Raw genomic sequence first — 23,158 nt, forward strand, 5'->3', positions numbered from 1 at the left:
CAAAAATAATCACCTCTGCCAAGGGGATAATGTTTTCTCCACCACTGGTTTGTTTGTTAGAAGGATTACACAAAAGCTGCTACTGGATTTTCATGAGGCTGGCTGGAAAGGGGGGGGGGGGGGGTGACATGGGCCACGGTAGAAACCATCATATTTATGAGTAGGTCTGGATATAGTTGATTGATTTCTCACAAATGACTTGACAGATTTGAACCATCGCATTTTGGAGGAGGATTCCTGAAGTCTTGATGGAAGTAGAATTAGAATTTAATGGATGAATTGCTCCTAGAGAGCCCAAGTTGAATTGTTAGTCATGATGGGAACATTTTTTAAATCCTTATTGCGTTGCTCTTTCTCTTTTGATCTATTTCATTACATATTTGGGTGAGCTTTGATATTCAGTTTGTGTTATTAATCGTATTACTACCTCGTCTGTCACTTACAAAGCACTTTAAATGACAATCTATTGATCAGATTATCTAATATCGAAACAGCATGGTGGCTGATACTTTTTTTTAACATAAAGTGAAAAAGGCGTTCATGTCGGGGCCACAAATCGTACCGTTGTTCTCGTCTTTGATGGGGAAGCAGAGGATGTTGCGGGTCCTGAATCCGGTGCTGTCGTCCACGCCTCGGTAGAAGAGGGGATGGGAGTAGGCATCCTTAATGTTCAAGATCTGACCAGTGGTCGCCACGTGACCGGCGATGCCCTGATCTGCAGGGATGCGAAACTCCTTCTGCAGCCAAACAGACACACACACATACACGGTCATGTTTGTTATAATTACAGCTTCTGCTTTTAACCGCTTGTTGTCGGTAGAGTCAGAACGGAAATGAGGGATGAGAGCATCACACATGACGTCACTCCCCTTTTCTCACACCTATAATTTCCTGCCGTGGACGTATGGTATCTAGAGTCAACTCGTGTAAAAAAGCAGGACAAGATCCCCCCAAAAAGACAAAGGATAGGGATTATATTGTGGGAAAATATCGATGCGTGTGGATTAAAAATCCGACTGAACACTCGTGTGTCCTACCTCCTCATCACTGACCACGCCCCCGTCAAACACCTTCGCCACCAACTCGTGACTGACTCGATCGAGCAGGAACACCGAACATCTGGAGGTAGAGAGATGAGCAGATGCAGAGAAAATAATTTAAGTGCATTTTGAAGCTTGTGATATGTGTGGCTAGTCAGTTAAGAGCAAATTACCAAGACGACCACACACAAACACACAGGTGCTGAAAAATCCCTTTGAAGATAAAACAGAGGGCTTACATCTCTGCATCGCTGAGGTTCCTGGCCTCCACTATAATTTCCTGTAACAGCACCGACACATCATCTGAAAGAATAAGAGAGAGAGGAAATGAAGGAAAATAGCAATTCTTAGATGTGGTAGAAAGAAACAAGGGTGAGTAGCAGTAGGTCAGCTGTACAAGATGATAACAGCTTTTGTAATCAAGAGCACAATGAGAGGCAATTTGCTTTACCAGTGGATCAATTTTTTGCTCCCACAATCATGATGAGTCATCAGTGACTTTATCCTGTATGTACTTACAGTAAGATAAAAATCTAAATGCCTCAGTGTAATTATAGTATAGAGAAGTGGAGCCATCATTTTTAATGCCCTTTTGATTTTTATGGTGATGATCCTGGGTGTAATCACCTTTTAGTTGGAGAGTAACTCACTCACTTACATGTGCTATTCATTTCACCGCGTGGTCATTTAGATATCGACCATTAAATGCAAATGGTCTCACAGCATTCCTTCTTTAAGGAGAACGAATGACACAAACTTACCCAAGTGTGTGAAGAGATTCTTGGCAACTTGCAAGAGCGCCTGTGGAGGGGAACAGTGCACACAAAACACTCTTTAAAAGGGAGATTTGTGTTTACAAATCAATGTATATGCATGTTTGTGTGTGTGTGTGTGTGTGTGTGTGTGTGTGTGTGTGTGTGTGTTTGTGTGTAGTACCTGGCATTCCACTTTGAGTTTCTGTTCTTTCTGGAAGGCCAAAGTTGAAGTAAGGACTGTTGAAGTGTAACAGAAACAGTGCTGGATTGCATGCTCATCTGCCTCTGTGTGTCTGCAGGGACGGACACACACACACACACACACACACACACACACACACACACACACACACACACACTGAATATGAATCTTGAGTTAATAGGCTGCTTCATTTTATCGACTGAATGAGGATGCCTGGCATTGTTTTTATTACTTTTATTCTTTTATTACGAGCTGTTTTATGTCACGTCGTTGTTTTTTACATTGTCTGTATAGTTCTTGTTTAAAGCAGATTCCCCTTTTTGGGCAATGAAGATTTTTTATTTCTTTCTTATTTTTGGGAATTTGGTATGATTCTAAATCATTAGATATTCACATTGTGTGTATGTTACATCTGTTAATACACATCTAGAACTTTAAATAATGTAGGGAATAGTAGTAAATTAACCAATTATTAGATTGTCACAGTTGATCACGGTGATCCTCAAAGAATGAATCAGAAGCAGCTGGACTTCTAGTTTGGTTAAATAAAAGAAAACTGACAAATCTTAATTCATACTTTCTGTAGCCATTTCTTTTCTACTTGTTTGTTGTTAAAATGTACTCCATTAGATTCAGATCCGACAATGATACATCCATAGCTACCTTCATGAGAATATTCAATTTCATCTTTGCATGATTTTTATTTCTTACTTCAGTTGTGCAGCAAATGCTTCTATGTTTTATCGGATAATTCAAATACTTTGACAAATGCATTTAAAAATCAAATGTTTTATCGGATAATTCAAATACTTTGACAAATGCATTTAAAAATCAAATAAACTATTTATCATGTGTGAAAATAACATATTAATAATTGATAATGTGATAGTGAAAAAATATTTAATGAGCTGGAAGAAAGATAATCTGTATGATAATTTTTCAAGAACCCATGAATCATGGATAAGTATGTAATAATGACTAATTACTGTCATGTTTCTGAAAGTGAAAACAGACAGTGGTTTCCTGCAGGTGGTGAATCACCCTCTTAAAATGAAATGTGAGAAGCTCCGAGCATCAACAGTGACACGGGTGATTGGCTGCAGTTATGAATCTACGCCTACAGAGGGCAGCACCACCTTATTGAAAGGGTGCTCCAGGGCGTCTTTTCCCTGAGCTTAGACTCCCAGGAATCCTTTTGAAAGGAGGTAAGATTTAAACAACGCTTGAAAACAAAAGATTCATCATGATTGGCATCAGTAGCGTTACACACACACACACACGCACACACGCACACGCACACGCACACACGCACAGCTGACGTCTTTCAGGCTGGAAAAAAAAATCACTTTCTGACATAAAAGCTATTCATATATGGTCACAAAACAAAAAATAGATTATCTGCAGGGAAAATGAAAACCAGCAGCAGTCCATCTCCAAAGACCAGAAGTCAAATTCACAGTGTGAAACCACGTAGCATTGCTCTCAATGCAACAAATGTGTCCGGCCTTAGAAATAAATCCAGACAAACAAATAATATGGTCTTGTCTAAACAGCCAATTTGATTTAGACTTATCCTAAACACAAGAGGTTATCAGTCTGCACACATTATCTTTAGTATGACATACTGCGCAATCTCCTGCACCCACAGGAAATGATTAAATGCTATTTTCTGATGGTGTGTCTGTGATATTCTCATCTGCTGGCACAAAACTAAATTATGGACCTCGTATTGTCACATCTTTTCATGCACCTACTGTAAGTTGATGCGCGTTACACTTTAAGAAGCTCCCATGAACTATGCATGTGAATATTCCATCTATATGATGAATAAATGTCTCTTTATGAAGTCAAGCATGTTTCTGCTAAAATCCAAATGACTGTGCTCGGAGCACATAATGTATTTATCACTTTATGCAAAATTGTGACTGTAATCCTGCTGCTGCTGCTATGCTAATGATGCACCAGCTCTGTCATTGCCACTGGCAGGAGGAGAAATTATAGGACATGATCCCTTCACATCTATGCTAGTCTTCAGAGAGAGAGAGAGAGAGAGAGAGAGAGAGAGAGAGAGAGAGAGAGAGAGAGAGAGAGAGAGAGAGAGAGAGAGAGAGAATTGGCATAATAGACGGATAGATGGGAACATCATAAAAGTCACATAAAAAATTTAAAACCTCAGCAGTGGTTGGTTGAAAATAATAAAATCATATGGTAGAATTAAACAATATTACTTTCCTCAGTGTCTTTCATTCACGAACACATGGACTGGGTGATTTCACACAGGCTCGAAAGCGATGGCATCACAAGACGGCGTGCAGCACACGCTGCTGGTTGGCAGCAGATTGCAGTGGAAACAGCAGGACACACACCGCAGCCCCAAAACTCAACAAATCTGAGCTGTTGAGCACAACCAATCAGGCCATCCATCCCAACATCACTGTAAGCCGCTGCCGGCTAAATCTTTCAATCTAACGTGAGTCTGCGCTTCAGGGATTAGGCAAAGCCAAATCATCTCCTGACTGACATTCCAATATTTCACATATACTTCAGTGGGAAGTCACCAGCGGCCAAGTGGGGGTAGGAGGCCGATGATTGTCTGAAGTGGTTCAGTGTGATCTTGTTCACAATAGGAAAATGGCACACAATCAGAAATTCATAGCATGAACATTTCATACGCACCTCTGCCCACCCTGCTTGTTAAAGGCGCATGCAAGCGCCACGACCTGACCGGTGGCCCTGCTGGCCACGGGCACACAAAGCATAGAGGAGATCTCACAACCCAACATGCTGGACAGCTGCCGTCGCTCCTCCTGATACGGAGACAGAAAATCAGTTCAGCATGGGCGCAAAAAAGACAGATATGACAGAGCGGAAAAAAAGAAATCTTACAGCACTGATGTCTTGAAGGCTAATTGACTTTTTCTTCTCAACGACCTGCCCGAAACGCCCAAACATCAACTGAATGGAGGACAGAAAACAGGCAAAAAAAAAGAAAAGAAAACTGCTGAATAAGTCCTTGAGTTCCTCTGTAGAAAAAAAGTTTATTACAGATTTTCTCAGCAAAATCCATCACATTCCAAACAGACCATCTAGGAAGTGTTTGCCTTCTAATTTCCCTCTCCACCAACTATTTCATACATCATTTAGCCTGGGAACACAGTGCATTGAAAGCATGCTAAAATAACTAAGTCTGCAGTACAAACAGGGGCAGAAGACGGAGAGGAAGTCATTACTTCTCAGCCAAATTGTTTTAATCATAACTGCTGCGAGGCATTATAAGAGATTACATGTGGGAGACGCGTCAGTCACACACACACACACACACACACACACACACACACACACACACACACACACACACACACACACACACACACACACACACACACACACACACATAGTGTTACAGTTCCTGCATTTAAAGCTTCCTTGTTGTAGCAACCTGGATGATCTGGTTTCACAGCATCACATAAAATTATGAATGAGTGAATGCATTTTTCTATGAATACATCAACATGTTTGTCGGCCTCACCGGAAAGCTGATCTCCTCCTCCAGGACTTTATCTCCAACTACCTGAAGGTCATAGAGATCATTATGCAATTGTTAACGCCCAAATTACTTTTTGTCATGGAGCCACGGGTGAAATGGAAGATGGTATTTATACGTTCGTGTTTGTACCTGGCAGAAGAGCTGGTGGTTGTCCTCAGAGACCAGGAGCAAACAACAACACTGCGATTGAGTCTGCTGCTGGAGCTGCAAGAGGCCACCAACAAATAAAAAAATCAGTTCTATCTTTATCAGACTCAGTCAGGTCGAGTTTAAAGTCAGCTTTAGTTCCTAGGAGCAATTATATGCTTGGGTTGAGCAAGCATTCAAATTCATATAAAAAGCCAAATAAATGTCTTACATAACAAAATCAAATGAACTTATCATAATGCATGAAGGACAACAAGAATATTTTCTGCACAAAAACTCATTTGATCAGATTCACACATAATTTCCTTACATTTATCTCTAATCCAAAGAGTTGCCCCCTCCACCATCACCACAAAGACATAAGAAAAATACAGCGCAAGCACACAAATGTTAAGTACACCGCTGTGCACACATAATAAATAATTCCATCTACCCTCATTCCCCAAATGCTGTTAATCCCATAAGAGCCGCCTCAAGCACTTCCCACCAAACCGATGGTTCTCGAGAAGCAACAATCTCCAGCTCTTTCCCTCCTTTCCGCCTCGCTCCCACTCCAACCCCCTCCTCACCTTTTTTTTTTTTTTTTTTTTTTTACAAATGCAACAATATACAAGCGAAACAAATCATGTAAGATTCAAAATACATCTTAACACCCCTGCAGTCTTTTCAGCACCGCAACTCCTCCTCCTGCTTTCTTACACATGCAGGAATAAATAATCAAACGCAGGGTTGGAGGCCTCAAAAGTGGATATTAAACATGCGGGGTGCTCTGCCGCAGCTGGGATGTTTGACCCCACTGACCGCATCAACGCAGCACAAGTGCAGAAAATTCTTTTTAAAATACAATCTTCTTCATATAAAAATCATACTTTTTTTAAAAAGTTAAGTTTGCTTTAATGGGTCAGAACCTTGATCCTGATCCTAAGTCCTGCAAGTTTTTGGGGTCAGTATGTTGACAGTATGATAAAGAGACTGAATAACTGTCAGGTCATAGAGGTGATGTAGTTACATACAACATCTAGTATGTTGAACTTTTTTTTTAATGATAAATAAAATAGGGAAAAGCTCAAATTAAGCTGATTATCATCATGATCCAAACCGAGGGGCTAAAATGCAAATAGTTTCTATTAAATCCGATCGTCAGATTTAAAAGATCTTATTAGAGCAGCCGGGTCTCTTGTTTAATAATCAAATTAATCATTAGTAAATTCTCAGACTGTTTTGTGTGTGTGTGTGTGTGTGTGTGTGTGTGTGTGTGTGTGTGTGTGTGGCCATCAAGCTAGCATCAGATCTTCAAGACATTCATTCCATTTAAAGTTTACAATATTTAAACTCGTGTAATCTTTGGCTTTGTTTACCGAGTGTTTTCTCCCTGCTTGATGAGGCTATACAATTAAGATGCAATTACGCTCATAAACTGCTTTCCTTCCAAAGTTCAATTAATGTTTTAACAACACAGAAAAAAAAGTGATAATTTCTTAGAGTCTAATTAGATGTTTTTAAAAAGCATCATTTGAATAAAACCCACAGATATTCAGTTTACTGAAAAGTCAAATAGCATTAAATCTCATATTTGAGTTGAAAGTAATGGATTCCTTTTGTTGGGGTCGAACACTGACATGAACGTTTAAAACAAGTCCGTTGTGCTCAATAGCCAGCACACGTAATGAAAAGAAGACTCAAGCATCTGTGTACAATACTATACATCCATTAGAACTCTCATGAGCTGTGATCGACTTTGTCCCTTTGATGCTGTATAACCTTCAATCCCCCCCACCCCCCTGCTGCCTCCCTCGCTCGCTCCCATTTCTGCACCTCTGAATAATTCTGTACATTAAAATTGTTGTCAGGTTCCTGCTGAAGCTGTCCATCTCCTCGCTCTCCCTGTTCAATCACCACACTTCAGTTCTTTTTCCACTAACACGTTATATGAGGAAGGGGGGGGGGGGGCAAAAAATGGTGCCGCTGATGAAGTCTGTGCATGATGAGAAATCCACTGGTATAGGTAGTGGCAGGAAGATAGTAACAAGACAAGGGAAGGATTTCATGTTTTGCATGTACTATGAGTCTTTTAACAGTGTGTGTGTGTATGTGTGTGCGTGCGCGCATATGAGTGATCAAAACCACTTACATAATTGATGACTTTGAGCTGGAGAGAGGCTGCATCAAGGTCAAAGAGCTCACCTGATGGGGAGATTGGGAGTAAAAAACCAGAGATGAGTAACGGTTTATTGGCATTGAGGAGGACAGGGATCACACAGCTTCTGCCATAAGTATGAATGCATGCGGACAGAATGCAGTCCGGGGAGGGATGCTCTGAGACAGCCGGGTCGGTAAAAGGTGAAACTAACAGAGGGTCTAATGATGAAGATGAAGACAAGGGATGGACAACTACTGGGAATGCAGATGTAGACTGGAGGAAAAGAGCCGGACAAGGAATCAGACGCTGGGAAGAAAAACACACCGAGGAGGGTCAAGTCTATCTGGGCGTAAATAATGTTCATGCATGAGCATGTATTTGTCATTCCACTTCGATTATGTGGGAAATTTCGAGCAGATTTTAAAAAGCGTTTTCACAGAAGAGCCTGCCGCACTTCATTTGTGCCGCAGACAAAGTCCATCTAAATTCATGGGGCTGTTTATTTAGATAGGCTTCCTCTATTAACACACACCACCTCACAAACACCAGCGCGTATGTGAATCGAGAATGTAATTAAATTTGATTGCTTGGTGTTTGCATACTGTATGAGGTGTTGTAACTGTTCGACGTGCTTGCAGAGATTTATCCAATGCGCTTTTTATGTACATTATCGACCATCTACCCTCCATGTGTGTGTATGTGTGTGTGTGTGTGTGTGTGTGTGTGTGTGTGTGTGTGTGTGTGTTTACCACATAGCTGCAGGATGTTGCGGTCCAGTTCGCAGTAGTCCTGGTCTGAGACGTTGAGGTGCAGCAGTGCATTATGGGACTGTATGGGAGAAGGGCTGAGAGGAGGTCTCTGGTAAGACGTCTGTACAGCCTGGACTCGGACGCACGCCACTGAGGCCTGTGACATCACACACGTATGAAAAAACACACATTGGAGATTAAAGACACTTGGAAAGAACAGCTTAATGTTGTTTTAGTCAAAGTTCAGCCAGGAAGATCATCATCGGCGCGCTGAAGGAGAGTGATTTTTCTCTTTCAGTCACGCTCTCTTGAACGCTCATTCATAATCTTGTCGTCGTCGTCATCTGGGGGCATCAATCGTGATCGCAGCTGTTCACATCAGCTGTTCACATCATCATCTCGCCGCTTCCTGTTGTAATGTGTTCCTTCCCCCCCGTCTTGTTTATTTATGTTGTCACCTTGTGAGGCCTCCACCTCCCCATCATCATCATTTTTCACAAGTTTTTCAGTTTCATCAGCCACCACCACCATCATCACAGTCTGAACTTTTGAATATAATTCTCTGTGTCTCCATGCTGGACTAGGAAAAAAAAAATCATATATTCACCTGTGTCCATTTACTTTTCGGTTTGTTAAATGTGTGATGCAAAAACTACTGAATGGATTTGTTAGAGGTCTGAGTGTTGGGCCAGAAAACACCCCAATAAAATGGTGCAGAACAAAGGGCAGATTCAGGGTAACATTCTGAGGTTTATCTTAAATTTCTCAGGAAATTCATGTTTTTATTCCAGTTTGGCACAGGTATAATTTAGTCTGGCCTGTAAGTTATAGTTGCAAGGTTAAGAGTTTGATTTTAGATAAGGCTTGATGGAATTGAAATGACCAGGCCTGCGTGAAGGTTTTCTAGTCTTCATACAGATGGTTTTTCTAAGATTGAGGGTGTATAACCGCCTTAAAGTACAATATAGAAACATGATATTGAATTTTTATGTGATTAACTTCCACTAGAAGAAACACTTTAAAAGGTTTTTCTTTTCACATTTGTGATCATGACAGAGAAGAGGTTACTTACGTGCTTTTCCATTGTGTTAAGATGCAGCTCATCCTGATCAGATAGTGGATTGCAGCCCACCTGTAACACACACACTTCAGTCCAGTGTAGTACACATGCTGTAGGTTGTGTCGTTTCATTTTTGAAGGTTACCTAAAGGTAAATGAATACTCGTGCATGCACATCTTATTAAGCTGTTGATGTCTACATTTTTCCTATACTTACTTTAAAAGAAGAGTCCACAAAATCATTGGCTTTTGTATTGAATGCAGTTAAACCTTTTTCTACTGTATGTCTTTGAATGCAAGGACTCACCAATAAAACAGCAATGGCCTTGTGCCGCTCCTGGTTGAGAATAGGAATGACAAGAGCTGCAAGAAAGAAAAGAAGCATTTACAATGAAGAGGATTTGGTCCTGTAATTTTCTTTCTGTGTCCTTGTCTCGCTCGGAATCTTTTTCGTTCTCACTTCATGTTCTAATACCAAGAAAAATCTGAAGTGGAACCGAACGTAACAAATAAAACCCACCATCCTTGCATAACAGGGTTTATTTGCTGCTCTTATCGATAGAGCGGAGATGGCGAAAATTCATTTTAAGACAATAAGATTTTGCTGCATGTGTGGACAACAATGAACAGAATGATTTGTTTACCACCAAATCTAAGTCTTTCATCTGCAGCATCAGTAAATCATTCAGTGGAGGTTATTGATCCGCAGTGTGCAGAGCCGCCAAACATGTGTACTTTAGGATTCCTCCAAGATTACAATCATCCAGGTTATTCTCTCATATCTGAATTAAAAAAATATTCAAAGAGGAATGCCGCATCTTTGCATCCTAAACCATTGCAGCTTTTGCATTTTTAGTCATCATAAACCTTTTGATTGCTCTTGTTCAATTTTTCAGCCCACACAGCGCCATACCTCTCTCGAGGCAATCATCATCTCTTGTTCTACTACCCCTTCTTCTCTGTACTTCCTTCCATTTGTTTACTCTGCCACGTTCTCACATCTTTGTGCATGTGCGCGCACACACACACACACACACACACGCACACACACACACACACACACACACACACATAAACACACCTCTTTTGTGCGCTGGTAACGGTGCAGCAAGGCAGATTCTATATTTCTCGGGCAGTTCGGGCAGAGGAAGGCCTGCGCACTGGCATCGCTTCAGCTGGTCCACAATACTCCTGGGACAGAAAAACACAAGTTTGACTCCGGTTAGAGGAAAACAATTACCTACAGCACATTAGTCAGGGTGAGAAACACAGAGAGACGGTCTGTCAGACACGATGGAGACAGAGGGAATCAACAGCAGCGAATGGCAAAACAATCAGTATCATAAAAGCAGACGATATTGACCAACATATTTATGAATAAAACTCTTACTGACTGTAAAAATAATGCAAACTCCCGCAGGCATTTGGTGTGTCTGTTAATATTTAATATAGAATGCATGACCTGGTACACACACATACACACACAGTAGCGTCTACATTACATGATCTACAATCCCCTTCAGACCAGTGCAGCCAAAACTCTGCATGGTGTATTGATTTAAAAGCGTCCATTCAGCTCAACAAGGAATAGGCACTTCAGTCACAAACACTCTGAGTGTGGTTCGAGACTGTGGCAAACACAGCTGCCCTTTGTGTAATGTCATTGTTCAAAGCTGCTTTCCTGCATGATCATGAAGGCAATTTATAGGGGACATGGCAGATGGGTTGAAAAAAAAGAAAAAGAAAAACCTGCCCTGAGGTGTGAGGAAAAATAGTTATTTAGTTTTCTCTGCAAACATTTGAAAAATCTATTAGATAAAAAAAAAATGTCTGCAATGGCGATAGATTTAAGGTCACCCTAAGCTACACAACAGCTGCAGCAACAGCTCAAATTGAATGATGACAACTATGATATGTGAACAAGTCAGTAAATGTGTGTAGCGGACATTCTTAGACATTATGGATTATGTGACCTAAGCGATGGCGATGTCCTCACGTTGCTACGATACAAAAAGCTCCATTTTATTTTAACAGCCTGATGATAAAGAAATGCTACAGGTCTTAACAGCTAATGTAGTGTTAATGTGCTAAACAGTATGTGCATGTGTGCAGTTATGTTGTTGCATTTTTTTAATAATAGATGACAAGAACAATGTGGTTGTGGTTCGTAGTTTACGTTATATATTTAAGCAGCTATAGAGGAACTCTACACTAACAGGAGTTTCTGTCATTGTACTGTATTTCACAAAAGGAAATAAACAAACGTTGGAAGCAAGTGAAATGATGTATAAATTTATTTTCCAGCTTGTATTTGTTTTGTTGGGTTTGAAATTTGTGGTAAAGTGAATTAGCCAAAAATCACTAAGTCAATATGAGCCTAAATATATGTAAGAAATGTGAAAAATGATGGTCTGTCAGTCTCCAAATTAAATGGCAAAATCCATTTAATAGTGACTCACATCATAATAAAAACTGTAGAATAAACTGGAATGGAAGATGAATATTCTTACATGGGAATAAACCTCTGACCTCTGTGCATCCCAGACTGCTGGACTGCACGTCGTCCTCTTCAAGTATTTCCAACAATAGCTTGTTGAGCTACAAGGCATCAGTCATCTTCTACACAACAAATGCTTTGCAGGTTAAATGATCACGGGAGCTGAACTTGTTTGCACCTTTGTGTGTGTTTGTGCCCGTATGTGTGTGTGCGTGAAACTCTTGTAAATGGACTTGTATGGTTTAGAAAGTGGACTGAAATGAGGCACAAACACATTGGCCTTCTGCCTCTCAGATGGGTTCAATGAGTGTGTTTGTGCAGTTCTGTGTGTGTATGCCAAGATCTTGACAACAGGCTTATATAAGCAGGTGAGGGAAACAAAATAACAAAGTGCCCTGTAGCTCTTTTAATAGCCTCACCACCTCTAGCCTGCATGCAGCAGCTCCGACAAATGTGTGTGTCACTGTGTGTGTACTTACACGGGGATCTGTGTTCATATCCTTGCAAGTCTGTGCGTAGCTATCAGGTGTGGTTCAATGTTTCTTGTCTTACAGTTTCATTTATAATGTAGCGTTGTCTGGCTTTTAGCTAGAGTTAGGACTGCAGTCACAGCAACACACAGCATTGAAAAGCTTTAGAGGGCACTTAAGAGAGGAGAGGATCGCTCCATTTCGCTGAGGGCACATCAGCTTGGTTTATAAGCCCTGCAAAGCTTCCATGGGAAGAAGGATGAAAGGTGAAAGAGGTAGGAGGAAGGAGTGAGGAAGGAGGGTAGAAATGTTGGAGAAAGCAAAACACAGATGGCCTACAGGGTCGTGGCTCTTGTGGGAGAGGGCGCGCCGAGAGGAAAAAAAGGGCAAGCACAGACTTGTGAGAGTAGAAGGTGAAAAGTGAGAGTAGAAAGGTTTTTCAGAAAAACAGTGATGTGTCCAAAAAAAAGTGGGAAAGAGTGAACTCAAGGGAGAGTTTAAGTTAAAAAAAAAAAAAAGTCTTGCAGGAGTGTGGAATGAGAAATGAAAGATATACTGCAAATGAGAGGATGAGAGGGATGCAGGAGGAAGTCCTCGCGTCTTGAGATTTCAAGCGGACAAAAGGTGACAACCTGCTTTTCAAACGGAGAACAGCGCTCACCAGCTCACCTCCACGTCTTCCTCTTGTTTCACTAAACATGCAGAAGAAGTACGAACCTGATCTTTCCCTCCGGTGGCAGTTCATGTGGCGGGTCGTCAGATAGCAGCCTCGAGTCGCCCTCCAGCATGTACAGACATACGCACTCCTGGAATGAATCACACACACACATGAGTACATGCACATTTGCAATGTTAATCATATTCCAATCGCTTTAATGAATGATGATGAGTTTGGGTCTCCTCGGTCTTGTGTCAGGATGTGGGCGAGTGTTGCCTTCACAGAGAACCAACAGGAAGCTCGACTTCAGGTAATAATTCAAGGAAATGTCAATTAAGTTCTACAGTTAAGCATTTATAAGTGTGTTTGTGTGTGTGTGTGTGTGTGTCTTTGTGTGTGAATACCGTGCTAGGTAGCAGCTCCCGTATGCTGTCTTGAAGGGCCGCTCGCAGCGATCGCGCGTCGACAACCGCCGCCAGTCGCAGCAAAGCATCCTGGGTAGGGAGACAAACAGATGCCCCGATGTCTGTTTTGTTGTTTGTTTATGGTCCCAGTGCGCAGCTCCAATAACCCGAGGCCTTAGCTATAGTGATTTTTGTTGTGAGTGCAATGTTTGTGTTACAGCAGCTCATCCCTTGATATTTCGCCTGGCAGACTGTGAAACAATATTTAAACTGTGACACGCTCGGTAGATGCATCGCGGCGTCTGTCTGTCGCAGGTACAAGTGAGCTACTTCACAATGAACTCAGGGCCTCATCGGGGATTAGCGGAGTTTGTTTAACTCTTAAGGACACTCGATTCTTTTTGTTTCGGTTTGGCTCCGAACAGCCGAGCACTTTTGCAATTAATTTGGGGACGTTCACTCGGCAAAGAAGCGGCTGATTATTCATGAGGTGCCGTTTGCTGGAACTGCAGGAGAAGAGCTCACAGTTCACAAATTACATAAGAGATTTAAAGCCTTATCAGATGGGATAGAGCCACTTAACTCAAAAGTGGTGGTGGTGCTCTTAATTACAGTCCGCCTCCTCTCCGTCTGATCATATTTAACAACCGCCAATTTATGTTTATCTTTTTCAATGTTGATAAAAACGTCGATCCGTATCAACGTTCGCCACAAATGAATCGTAGAGACAGCCAGGCACGGAGAGAATCACCAATGTCAAGATAAAGCACATGGAGATGACTTCTCTTCTAGGTAAAAGTTGGAGTACTAAGAAAACAAATTGGTCCTTGGTTTTGCAAATCACAGGACAAAAGGCATGAAAGGAGACTTTGCTTTCAGTAAGGAATGAATGCTCGGCCAAATGCTGAATTAAGTGAGAGGAAAATCATACAAAACAGGATGTCAAAAAAAAAAAAAAAGTCAGGGAAGGTTGACTCATGCGTCATATATGACAATTAAAAAGTAGTTTGGAAAGTATTGAGCCTTTAAAAGCGACATCAAGGTGAAAGCAAGTTTGCTTTCCTTTAAGCCCAGTTTTAAGTCTTCTCAAAACAAGTGTGCTTCAAAGATCAGATTCGGAAAAATGATGGACAAGCAGAGGGATCTCAGATAAGAGCTTCTGCTGGCATAAAAGGTCATGCAAGTTTGAATTTTCACCTCAATATTTGGACTTTTTTTTTTTTTTGAAAAATCACTCCCAGGTGATGGCTATAAATTCCTACTAAGAGAATATTCATGCTCCGTGTGCGATATGTTCAGTTCTCCCGTTATCACACTGCATTATTATTACATGGAAGCGCAGTCTGTAGTGAAAATCTTTACAGAACTTCAAAATCTGTTCAAAGCACAGAAAGAAAAAAAAAACACACACGGAGAGAAATAGCGGCGGTTTAAGATGCTGCAAGCTTGTAAAAACTGTGTGCTGAATATAAATGGAGCAGAAGAAACTATTGGCTGTGACTACCAAATCATCCTTTTGCAGTTGTTCTGCAAAGCTTTCATCCACACAGCTAGAAAGTGCATTTATTTTTCTTTATATACAGTTTAATACCACAAAACTACAGTGAGCTCCGGCTTTATGTTCGACTGACGGTGTCCATCTGCCACCCTTCTCATAGCCTTTATTTTTCACATATTCTTTCTACTAATTTCAACTGAGTCACTCCGTCCCATTCAGTCTTGTTTTTCCACAGAGTAAACATTGAGGACAAAGGATCGGAAGGCAGAGGTGGAGGAGGGAGAAGGAGTTGTTCGTGGCTGGGATGAGGAGGAGAGGAATGTCAAGGAGAGCAGGAGAAAAAGAGAGGGAAAGAACGAGTGGAGAGCCTCGTCATGCCCGAGCACTCAGTGTTAGTTATAATGTTTGATTAGATATGATTAAATGTGATTAGCCGTGATCACTCAATCAGCTGGGCGGAGTGCTTTTGTGAAGTTGAAGCTCAGCCAGCTCATGTGTTTGTCTGTGTGTACATCACACACAATCACAGAAAGAGAGAGGATTTGAAAGTATGTCTCATCTTAATCTGCGGATCTTCAAATGCTTGTGCAATCTTTACAAGTTGCATTTAATTGAAAGTAGATCGGAGTAGCAAACAACAAATGTCTCTGTCATCCTCCTTTCCATTGAGAACGACTCTGAATCCAGCCATTCTGTTTATGAGTGTGTTTTTACTTGAAACATTAAATATCTGCGATTTTTATTGGGACTTTGTCATTTCTGATCAATGAAATTTTATGTCGACACATCCAATTTCATCTTTTAATTTACTTCCGTTTTATTATCGTCGGATCTCCTTGTGTTCAAAGAAAGAGTCTACAGCAGGGAGAACGAGAAAGGGCGACCTAATCCTTTCAGATCTGAAAAATACTATAGAATTTTAATGGAAATAGTGACATGATTTCATTAGAATAACTGTTTTCCTCTAAAGTAATTTCATTTTTAAGTGAATTTGGATGAAGCTTTTATCTGAATTGACTTGACGCGTTGGCAGCATACGTTTTTTTTATACAAGAGCCGACAAAAACCCTCCCTTGACAGTGGAGACCCAAAACAACATGACAGGACAATATGAAGGTCCATTATGATAATGATCTTTATATATTCATTTGATTATTTCTATTTGATTTTAGAATTACTTTTATAGATTATTCCATTACTGTCATTTATAATTTGTGACAGCAATTCGCTCATTGAATTGAGGGAGGTATTGTCCTGTAGATGTCACATACATGTACGGAGAAGTAAAGTACATCGATTATGCTCGTCTCTTCCTCCAGTCCACACCTTTTACTCTCCTCCCCGCCTCTATTTAAACCTCTAAATGTTGCATCGATTCCCAGGTTTCTCCTCCCATTGCTCCGTTCATCGGATTTTCTCCTTGTCCTGTTGTCTTTATCTGGAGCTTTTCTAATCACCCAAAGCACTCTGACACTATGAAGGGCATCGGTGATCAGCATAACTAAACTCAAATTCCACTCTCTTTATCTTAATCAGATGCAGCCTCTCACAACACGCGCACACATTTTCATGCTGCTCCATTGTTGTCCAGCTGAAGATTTTACACACGGCACTGCTCACATGGAATTACAATCACATATTCACATGCATATTTATCCAGACAATCTGGCAATCAGACACACAACGCTTCATAAAATCAGTTAAACCAGAAACATCAAAATGTAGGTTATTTTAAAACCATTTCCATCTGTTTCAGCTGCCTTTTCACTGGACAATATATTCAGATCCTTCCACACACATCAACCACAACAAGTGGTGTCTAAGTGGTGTCTATTTGTTGTTGTTTCCATGGACACGTGATCTTTAAGGCGAGTCTGAAGGGTGATCATCCTCTGCACGAAATATACGACTATATATACACTACTCTTCATTTTACACAAAGGGAGGATGTGTCATTTCCTGATGAATTTGTGATATATTTGGGGTGGGGTGGGGGTGGGGGGGTCTCGGGTGGATGCATCATCTTCAGCTGACTCTTGATAAAACAGACATTGGATTGGTCGTCTAATTTGTAGGACCCACCCAAAAAGATGAATTTTGACTTATGTGGCTGAATCTCGTCTTAATGCCAGAATTCAGGATCTGTGAATAATCATGAGCCAGTCTCTCACCAGTCTCAATCTTTTAAAAATACTGGAAAGAGTTGTTCTCAGCAACATTTGGCTAATCTAATATTAATCTTTCTGAACCATGTAATTAGTTTGTCAGGCTTGTCATTACACTGAAGCGGCATTTATCAAATTGTTGAATGATCCTCCACTCACTGCGGAGTCGCCATCAACCACAGCGCTTCTATTATTGGATATCCGTAATGCTTTTGAGACCATAGACCACAAAAAATCATTCTGACATCTCTGGTCAGGCTGTCAAATGGTTAAAGTTGTTTTTAAAAAAAAAAAGATCTCTCCTTTTAATAATGACACATCAAAAATCTCTGAAATGAAATAAGGACCATCTTGAGGAATTTGCCCTTCATCCTAACTGAGCTTGAGCGATATACGCTGAGTCTAACCCTTTAAGGCAAATAAGTGACACTGTAAAATATAAATACAAAATAGGATCTTTGCATTTTGAATTTATCTTATTAATCTTATTTTCCATTTTTATGTGGACCAAAGAGGTATTTGAACTTTAAGTAGATTGATAAGAGTATTTGAAGTGCATACTCTTCATTAAACTCAAGTTGGTGTTCAGGAGAGCCCTTAAGCCTTAAACATCTCTGAAGCTGCGATGCGGTTGGTGTGAAAAGCAGAGAGAAGATTGGCCAGCCGACAGGTTAATGGTATGGAAATGATAGTACAGCGAAGCAGGTCTCTATTGCTGAACAAGAAAAGGCAGCTCTGTTAACAAATGTACACACAATATAAAGCAAGAGGGCAAAGTTCAAGCCTTTCATTGAATCTTGTCTCTCTAAACTCCAGGAGTTGCAAATCAGAGTTAATAGAGTGTGAGGCAGACATTTGGAGGAGAACTCCAGGAGGGAAACTTACTAAAAAGTCTACATGGACAGAGCTGCAGGTAGCGGGATGGAGTAAGTCATCTCTGCATAATATCAAGATAATTTCCGACTGAACCGAACTGAAAAAACCTTTTCACACTTTGAGGATTGTTTAGGATGTCTTTGGCTGCCTTGTGGGCAGACACGTTGGAGAACATACAGTAATAGTGTTTTATTTCTAGGTTGTGTTTCCATATGGATGACATTCGTATTTGTATGCAAGTAGAAAAATTGATTTAAAATATTCAAAGCTAATTGCCTCAGCTCTGCTGTTTAAATGTCATGCTTGTGTATTTATTCTTTATTGACAAAAATATAATTGCACAACTAGTTGTAGCTCAATGTGAAAGATCTGCACACGGAGGGTTCCCTCATTTGAATACAGCCACAGTTGTGTGTGAATGGAATAATCTTTGAGCCCCTGTGGAGCAAACCGGTGAGAAATAGAATATGCATGATGTAAGAGCAAGAAAATATATTTGACGAACAAGGACGAACCATGAGGAGTTAAACAGAGTAGCATATCCAATTGTCTTATATTTAAAAGAACTGAAGGGAGAAATGACAGGATTGGGACAAGTTAAAATCAAAGACAAACCTGATGTTGTCTCCATAAATCCTAATGTTACAATGAATTGCCCTTATCTCTAAACACTTCACTTGGGATGATAAAAACTTTTTTTTTTTTTAAAAGAAAAAAAAGAAAGTGCAACAAGAAACACAATACGTTTTGATTTGATCATTTTAGATATGAAACACACTGATCCATTGCCTACTGGCTGTTTGAGACCAGCACAAACTGTATTTGAATGGCTGAAAAGATGAATTAGGTGTTATTATTATTATTATTATTATTATTATTATTATTTTTTAATGGCCATAAACAGCATTTGTCTTGCCTATTCCCATCAGAATTCATAAACTGCCATCAAAGTAAATTTTATTTTTTTCTCTTTTCTATAAAACATTAATATAGCCATTAATATAAAATCACCCACTATCACAGCTACATGAATTAAGTTATTCTTAGCTGAGGCAATTAGCTTTGAAAGGCCAGACAGAAATTTTTCACTGAACTTATCATACACTCGTCCACGGGACTCTTTCTATACATTTGTAGCCATGTGCTTTAACAAGAACAGTGTCTATATGTCATCCAGCACATATAGAGGCTCTGAATAACCAGGAGACAGAAACTACAGATCTCACACATTCCTTTGTATAATTGGTTCAGATCAAAGTTGTAAATCAATTTTATCAATTATTGAGTATGGAATGCTTTGAATCGCTTAGTCAGACTCAAATTAATGCATTGTATAAAGCACTTACACGTATTTACCATTATTTAACACAGTTAAAATGACTGCAACAAGGCATTTCTTTTATTTCAATAACATGTTCAGTCATTTGTAACAATTATGTAAAATAGAGTGAAAAACACACACCCTGACAGTATATTAATGCTTCATTGTATTGATGGAAACACATTGAGAGGATAATCATAGTAGATTAGCCAGTTCAGTGAATTGCAATATTCTAAAGTGACAATATTAGGTAAAGATTTAGCGCAGCTTAAGTCCGGACTGGGAGGATTGATTCACGGGGACTAATTGTAGCCTTTAGGGCAACTCCCATGTTTTCTACAGTATCTGTCACATTGTTCACAGGGAATTGAACCAATCTGCATTTCAAGAGGATTGCTGTTCGACCTTGATCCAACAGCAGGAGGATCAAGCCTAATGGCATCACGCTCGCAGATGATTAAATGAGTACACCCTCAAGCCTATAGATTTTTATGTAAAACCAACTATCTGCATGCCCTGACAAGCCCCTCGGTATATTTCCATAACTCCTTCAACCGCTGGATGTCAAAGAAAAGGTATGTGTCGCACATTCGTTAACGAACGAATTTCTCATGCAATGATTTTTTTCAGAACTGTCAAAAATAAATGGAGAGAGGAGTGGTGAAGGACAGATGTAAAGATAAAATCCCACTGTGTCTTTGAGAAGATGACAGAATGGTGAAGGGGACACACACACACACACACACACACACACACACACACACACACACACACACACACACACACACACACACACACACACACACACACACACACACACACACACACACACACACACACACAGCAAGCAGGCTGGTAGTGTTGCAGTGGGTCTTGGTTGTTATTCCAACAGAGCTGGGTCTCCAGTAGCATCACTAACATACTGGAGACACATGCACTGTAGAATACAGCCAAGCCATGAAGATAGGCCCCGTCACACACACACACACAAAACACACACACACACACACACACACACACACACTGAGGAAGGACTGAAATGAATTGATGCTTCTACGACTGATCTATCACTGAGTGAAAAACAGGAGACACTGGCACATCAGGCTGCTACCAATTACCGTACTTTACGATCCGCTGTGTCGTGCTGCTCTTTGGGGTTTGTTTGGTCATGTGATGTAAACACACACCCACTGTTTCTATAGGTGTAGAGAACTGAAAATCACAGAGTGTGTGTGGAGAGGGTAAAAGACAGCTTTTCTGAATGGCAGTTATTAAACCAACTCGCCAGCAGGCAAATTCATAAATATTTCCTTAGTCTGACTCAAGAGGAGGAAGGAGATAAGTCAGACACATAAATTCAGACTTGAAAGAACACATAAAACGGCGAGACCTGCCAGGCAAACAAGGAAACCTTAACCCTTAATGACAGAAAACTGCACACTGATGAAATTCATGCATCATTTAGAGGAGAAAAACAGGTGTTGAGATTTTGAAGGAATGTTGGGAGAGACGCCAAGAAATACATAAACAATAGTGAAGAGGTTTCTACTGTTATGAACATGTTGGTTGGCTGGTGTAAAGTCATTTTTATACTACTTTCATTTTTTTTAAAAATGTCTGTCGCAAAATTCCATATGATCTCATTTGTAATGATTCTAACAGCATTATTTTTTGACATTTTTGTGGTGTAACTTGACAGAATTATTCTGGAATTAATGAAAGACTGCCAGTTCTTCTCTTATTAATATTAATATTATGGTGAATGAAGTAAATATTGAACGAGTTGCAGAATACAAAATGCTAGGGGTGATCATAGATGAGAAGCTAAATTGGAAATCTCATGTAAGACAACTGCAAAAGAATTATCCAGAAGTGTGTCCATACTGTGGAAAACTCAAGAACTACTAAATCAGAAGGCGCTTTATATAATTTGTTGTGCATTAGTTCTGCCCTATCTGAATTACCACGCTGAGGTGTGGGGGAACACGTAAAAAAGTGGTTTACAACCTCTATTTTTGATCCAGAAAAGAGCCATAAGAATTATCCAAAACGCTCATTACAGAGCTCATATTAAATCAATTATGCATTAAATTATTCATTAAATCTTAACTACTGAAAATACATGACATCATAAGCTACAGAACCGCTAAACTCATGTATAAGCAGCCAATAATTGTTTACTACAAAATATATTAGCAAAAATTCAGAATAATTAATCCAGCTATCAACTGAGAGGAAACACAGCATTTTTACACAAGAAAGCAAGAACTACGTTAAAAACATTTTCATTATCTTTACTGGTGTCAAACTTCGGTTATTCAAGGATCTCTATCTGCCTTTAAAAAAGCTTTTAAAAACTTGACTTTGCAAGGTTATAGCTGCTAAACAAATGATGGTTAATATCTTAATATTATGGCTTATTAAACTACATGTGCTATGCCAGTGAAATGAGATGTTGATTCTGGGGACGGTAATTGTACAAGCGAAATGGCTTCTACTCGTCAACCCTTCGGATATTGATAATGTTGCAAAAGTGATGAAGGTGAAGTCTGCAGTAATAACATGTCCAGAAAGACATAAACGGAATAAATAGTCAGCCTGTAAATAAGTTAAATAAGAATAATATTGAATTCTGGGATTTCTTCTTGTCTATTTATAAGAGAGAACCTGCACAATATGGAGATCATGTACATAAAAGATGCATTTCATGGAGATCGACTTTTTATCTGATGAAATTGCACTTTAGCCTCTTGACACGCATTTAATTATATTTTAAATGCTGATTTGACTTTGTTTTAATCCTACTGAATAATATCTATCCTTTTATGCAGCCACTTTTTTCTTTTGTATATTTTCTTAATACCTCTCCTTGCCTCGTACCTCATTATGAATTAAAGCCCACTCTACAAAAATGGGCCTTTGAAGACCTTATTCGCGCTTTTAAAAACAAATTTTGATTCAATGGAATTCTGTGTAAATTTGACCTCTGGCAGCATAATAGAGGAATGTTTCTTTTTTAATTTTAGTGTGTACTGCTGAGACGTCCTATTTTTTTCATGATGGTTGAAGACTAAAAGAAAGGATTGAAAGACTGTCTATTCAGAAAAATCAATTAACTCTTCTTTAGCTGAAGACCCCACTCATACATAAAATTTAATCAAACAACAAAAACAGGCAAATTTCAGTACCTAACCAACTATCATTGGTGTTGAGGAAACAACATGAATTTAAACTACTTCTTTTTTTTACTGTGGAGATCAGATTATGCAACATGATAATCAAGCCTAGCAGAACTGTTTCTACTCATAAAAATATTTCATATATAATTAAACATTCTTGTGTGAGAACAAACGGACACTCTGGTTTCAGGCTGTGAAACAAAGTTATCAGCAGTCTTTTGAGAGATGTCACCTTTGGGCTGTTTTAAGCAATTAGTCCACATTCTGTATGTCAAAGTCTTTAACGCAACTTCCATCCATTGAGTAAGCGAGGAGTATGAAAAACGCATTGATAGTGCAAAACAACGGGTTATTATTTTTTTGTTCCTGCGGATACTTTTATTCTTTATTCAAATTTAAATACTCTGGAGGATGCCTGCAGAAGGATTTATGTTCTGGTGGACTCATGTGA

At 39.7% G+C, this 23,158-nt stretch overlaps 1 protein-coding gene across 2 annotated transcripts in view; it reads right to left on the reverse strand.

Annotated features, from left to right (window-relative positions):
- The window catches only part of LOC137596736 (cGMP-dependent 3',5'-cyclic phosphodiesterase), a 121,040-nt gene that overhangs the window by 11,050 nt on the left and 86,832 nt on the right, over positions 1–23,158 (reverse strand). For both annotated transcript variants that reach the window (XM_068317459.1, XM_068317460.1), the window contains exons 3-18: positions 13,669–13,758; positions 13,324–13,412; positions 10,721–10,830; positions 9,947–10,002; positions 9,653–9,712; positions 8,581–8,737; positions 7,823–7,875; positions 5,674–5,748; positions 5,527–5,568; positions 4,884–4,952; positions 4,674–4,804; positions 1,977–2,088; positions 1,802–1,841; positions 1,280–1,343; positions 1,038–1,119; positions 563–737 (exon numbers count right to left, since the gene is read on the reverse strand). In XM_068317459.1, coding sequence (XP_068173560.1) covers positions 563–737; positions 1,038–1,119; positions 1,280–1,343; positions 1,802–1,841; positions 1,977–2,088; positions 4,674–4,804; positions 4,884–4,952; positions 5,527–5,568; positions 5,674–5,748; positions 7,823–7,875; positions 8,581–8,737; positions 9,653–9,712; positions 9,947–10,002; positions 10,721–10,830; positions 13,324–13,412; positions 13,669–13,758 — 1,405 coding nt within the window. The remainder of the gene's footprint in view (positions 1–562; positions 738–1,037; positions 1,120–1,279; positions 1,344–1,801; positions 1,842–1,976; positions 2,089–4,673; positions 4,805–4,883; positions 4,953–5,526; positions 5,569–5,673; positions 5,749–7,822; positions 7,876–8,580; positions 8,738–9,652; positions 9,713–9,946; positions 10,003–10,720; positions 10,831–13,323; positions 13,413–13,668; positions 13,759–23,158) is intronic.

The sequence above is a fragment of the Antennarius striatus genome, chromosome 6, assembly GCF_040054535.1.
Source record: "Antennarius striatus isolate MH-2024 chromosome 6, ASM4005453v1, whole genome shotgun sequence".
Lineage (NCBI taxonomy): Eukaryota > Metazoa > Chordata > Actinopteri > Lophiiformes > Antennariidae > Antennarius > Antennarius striatus.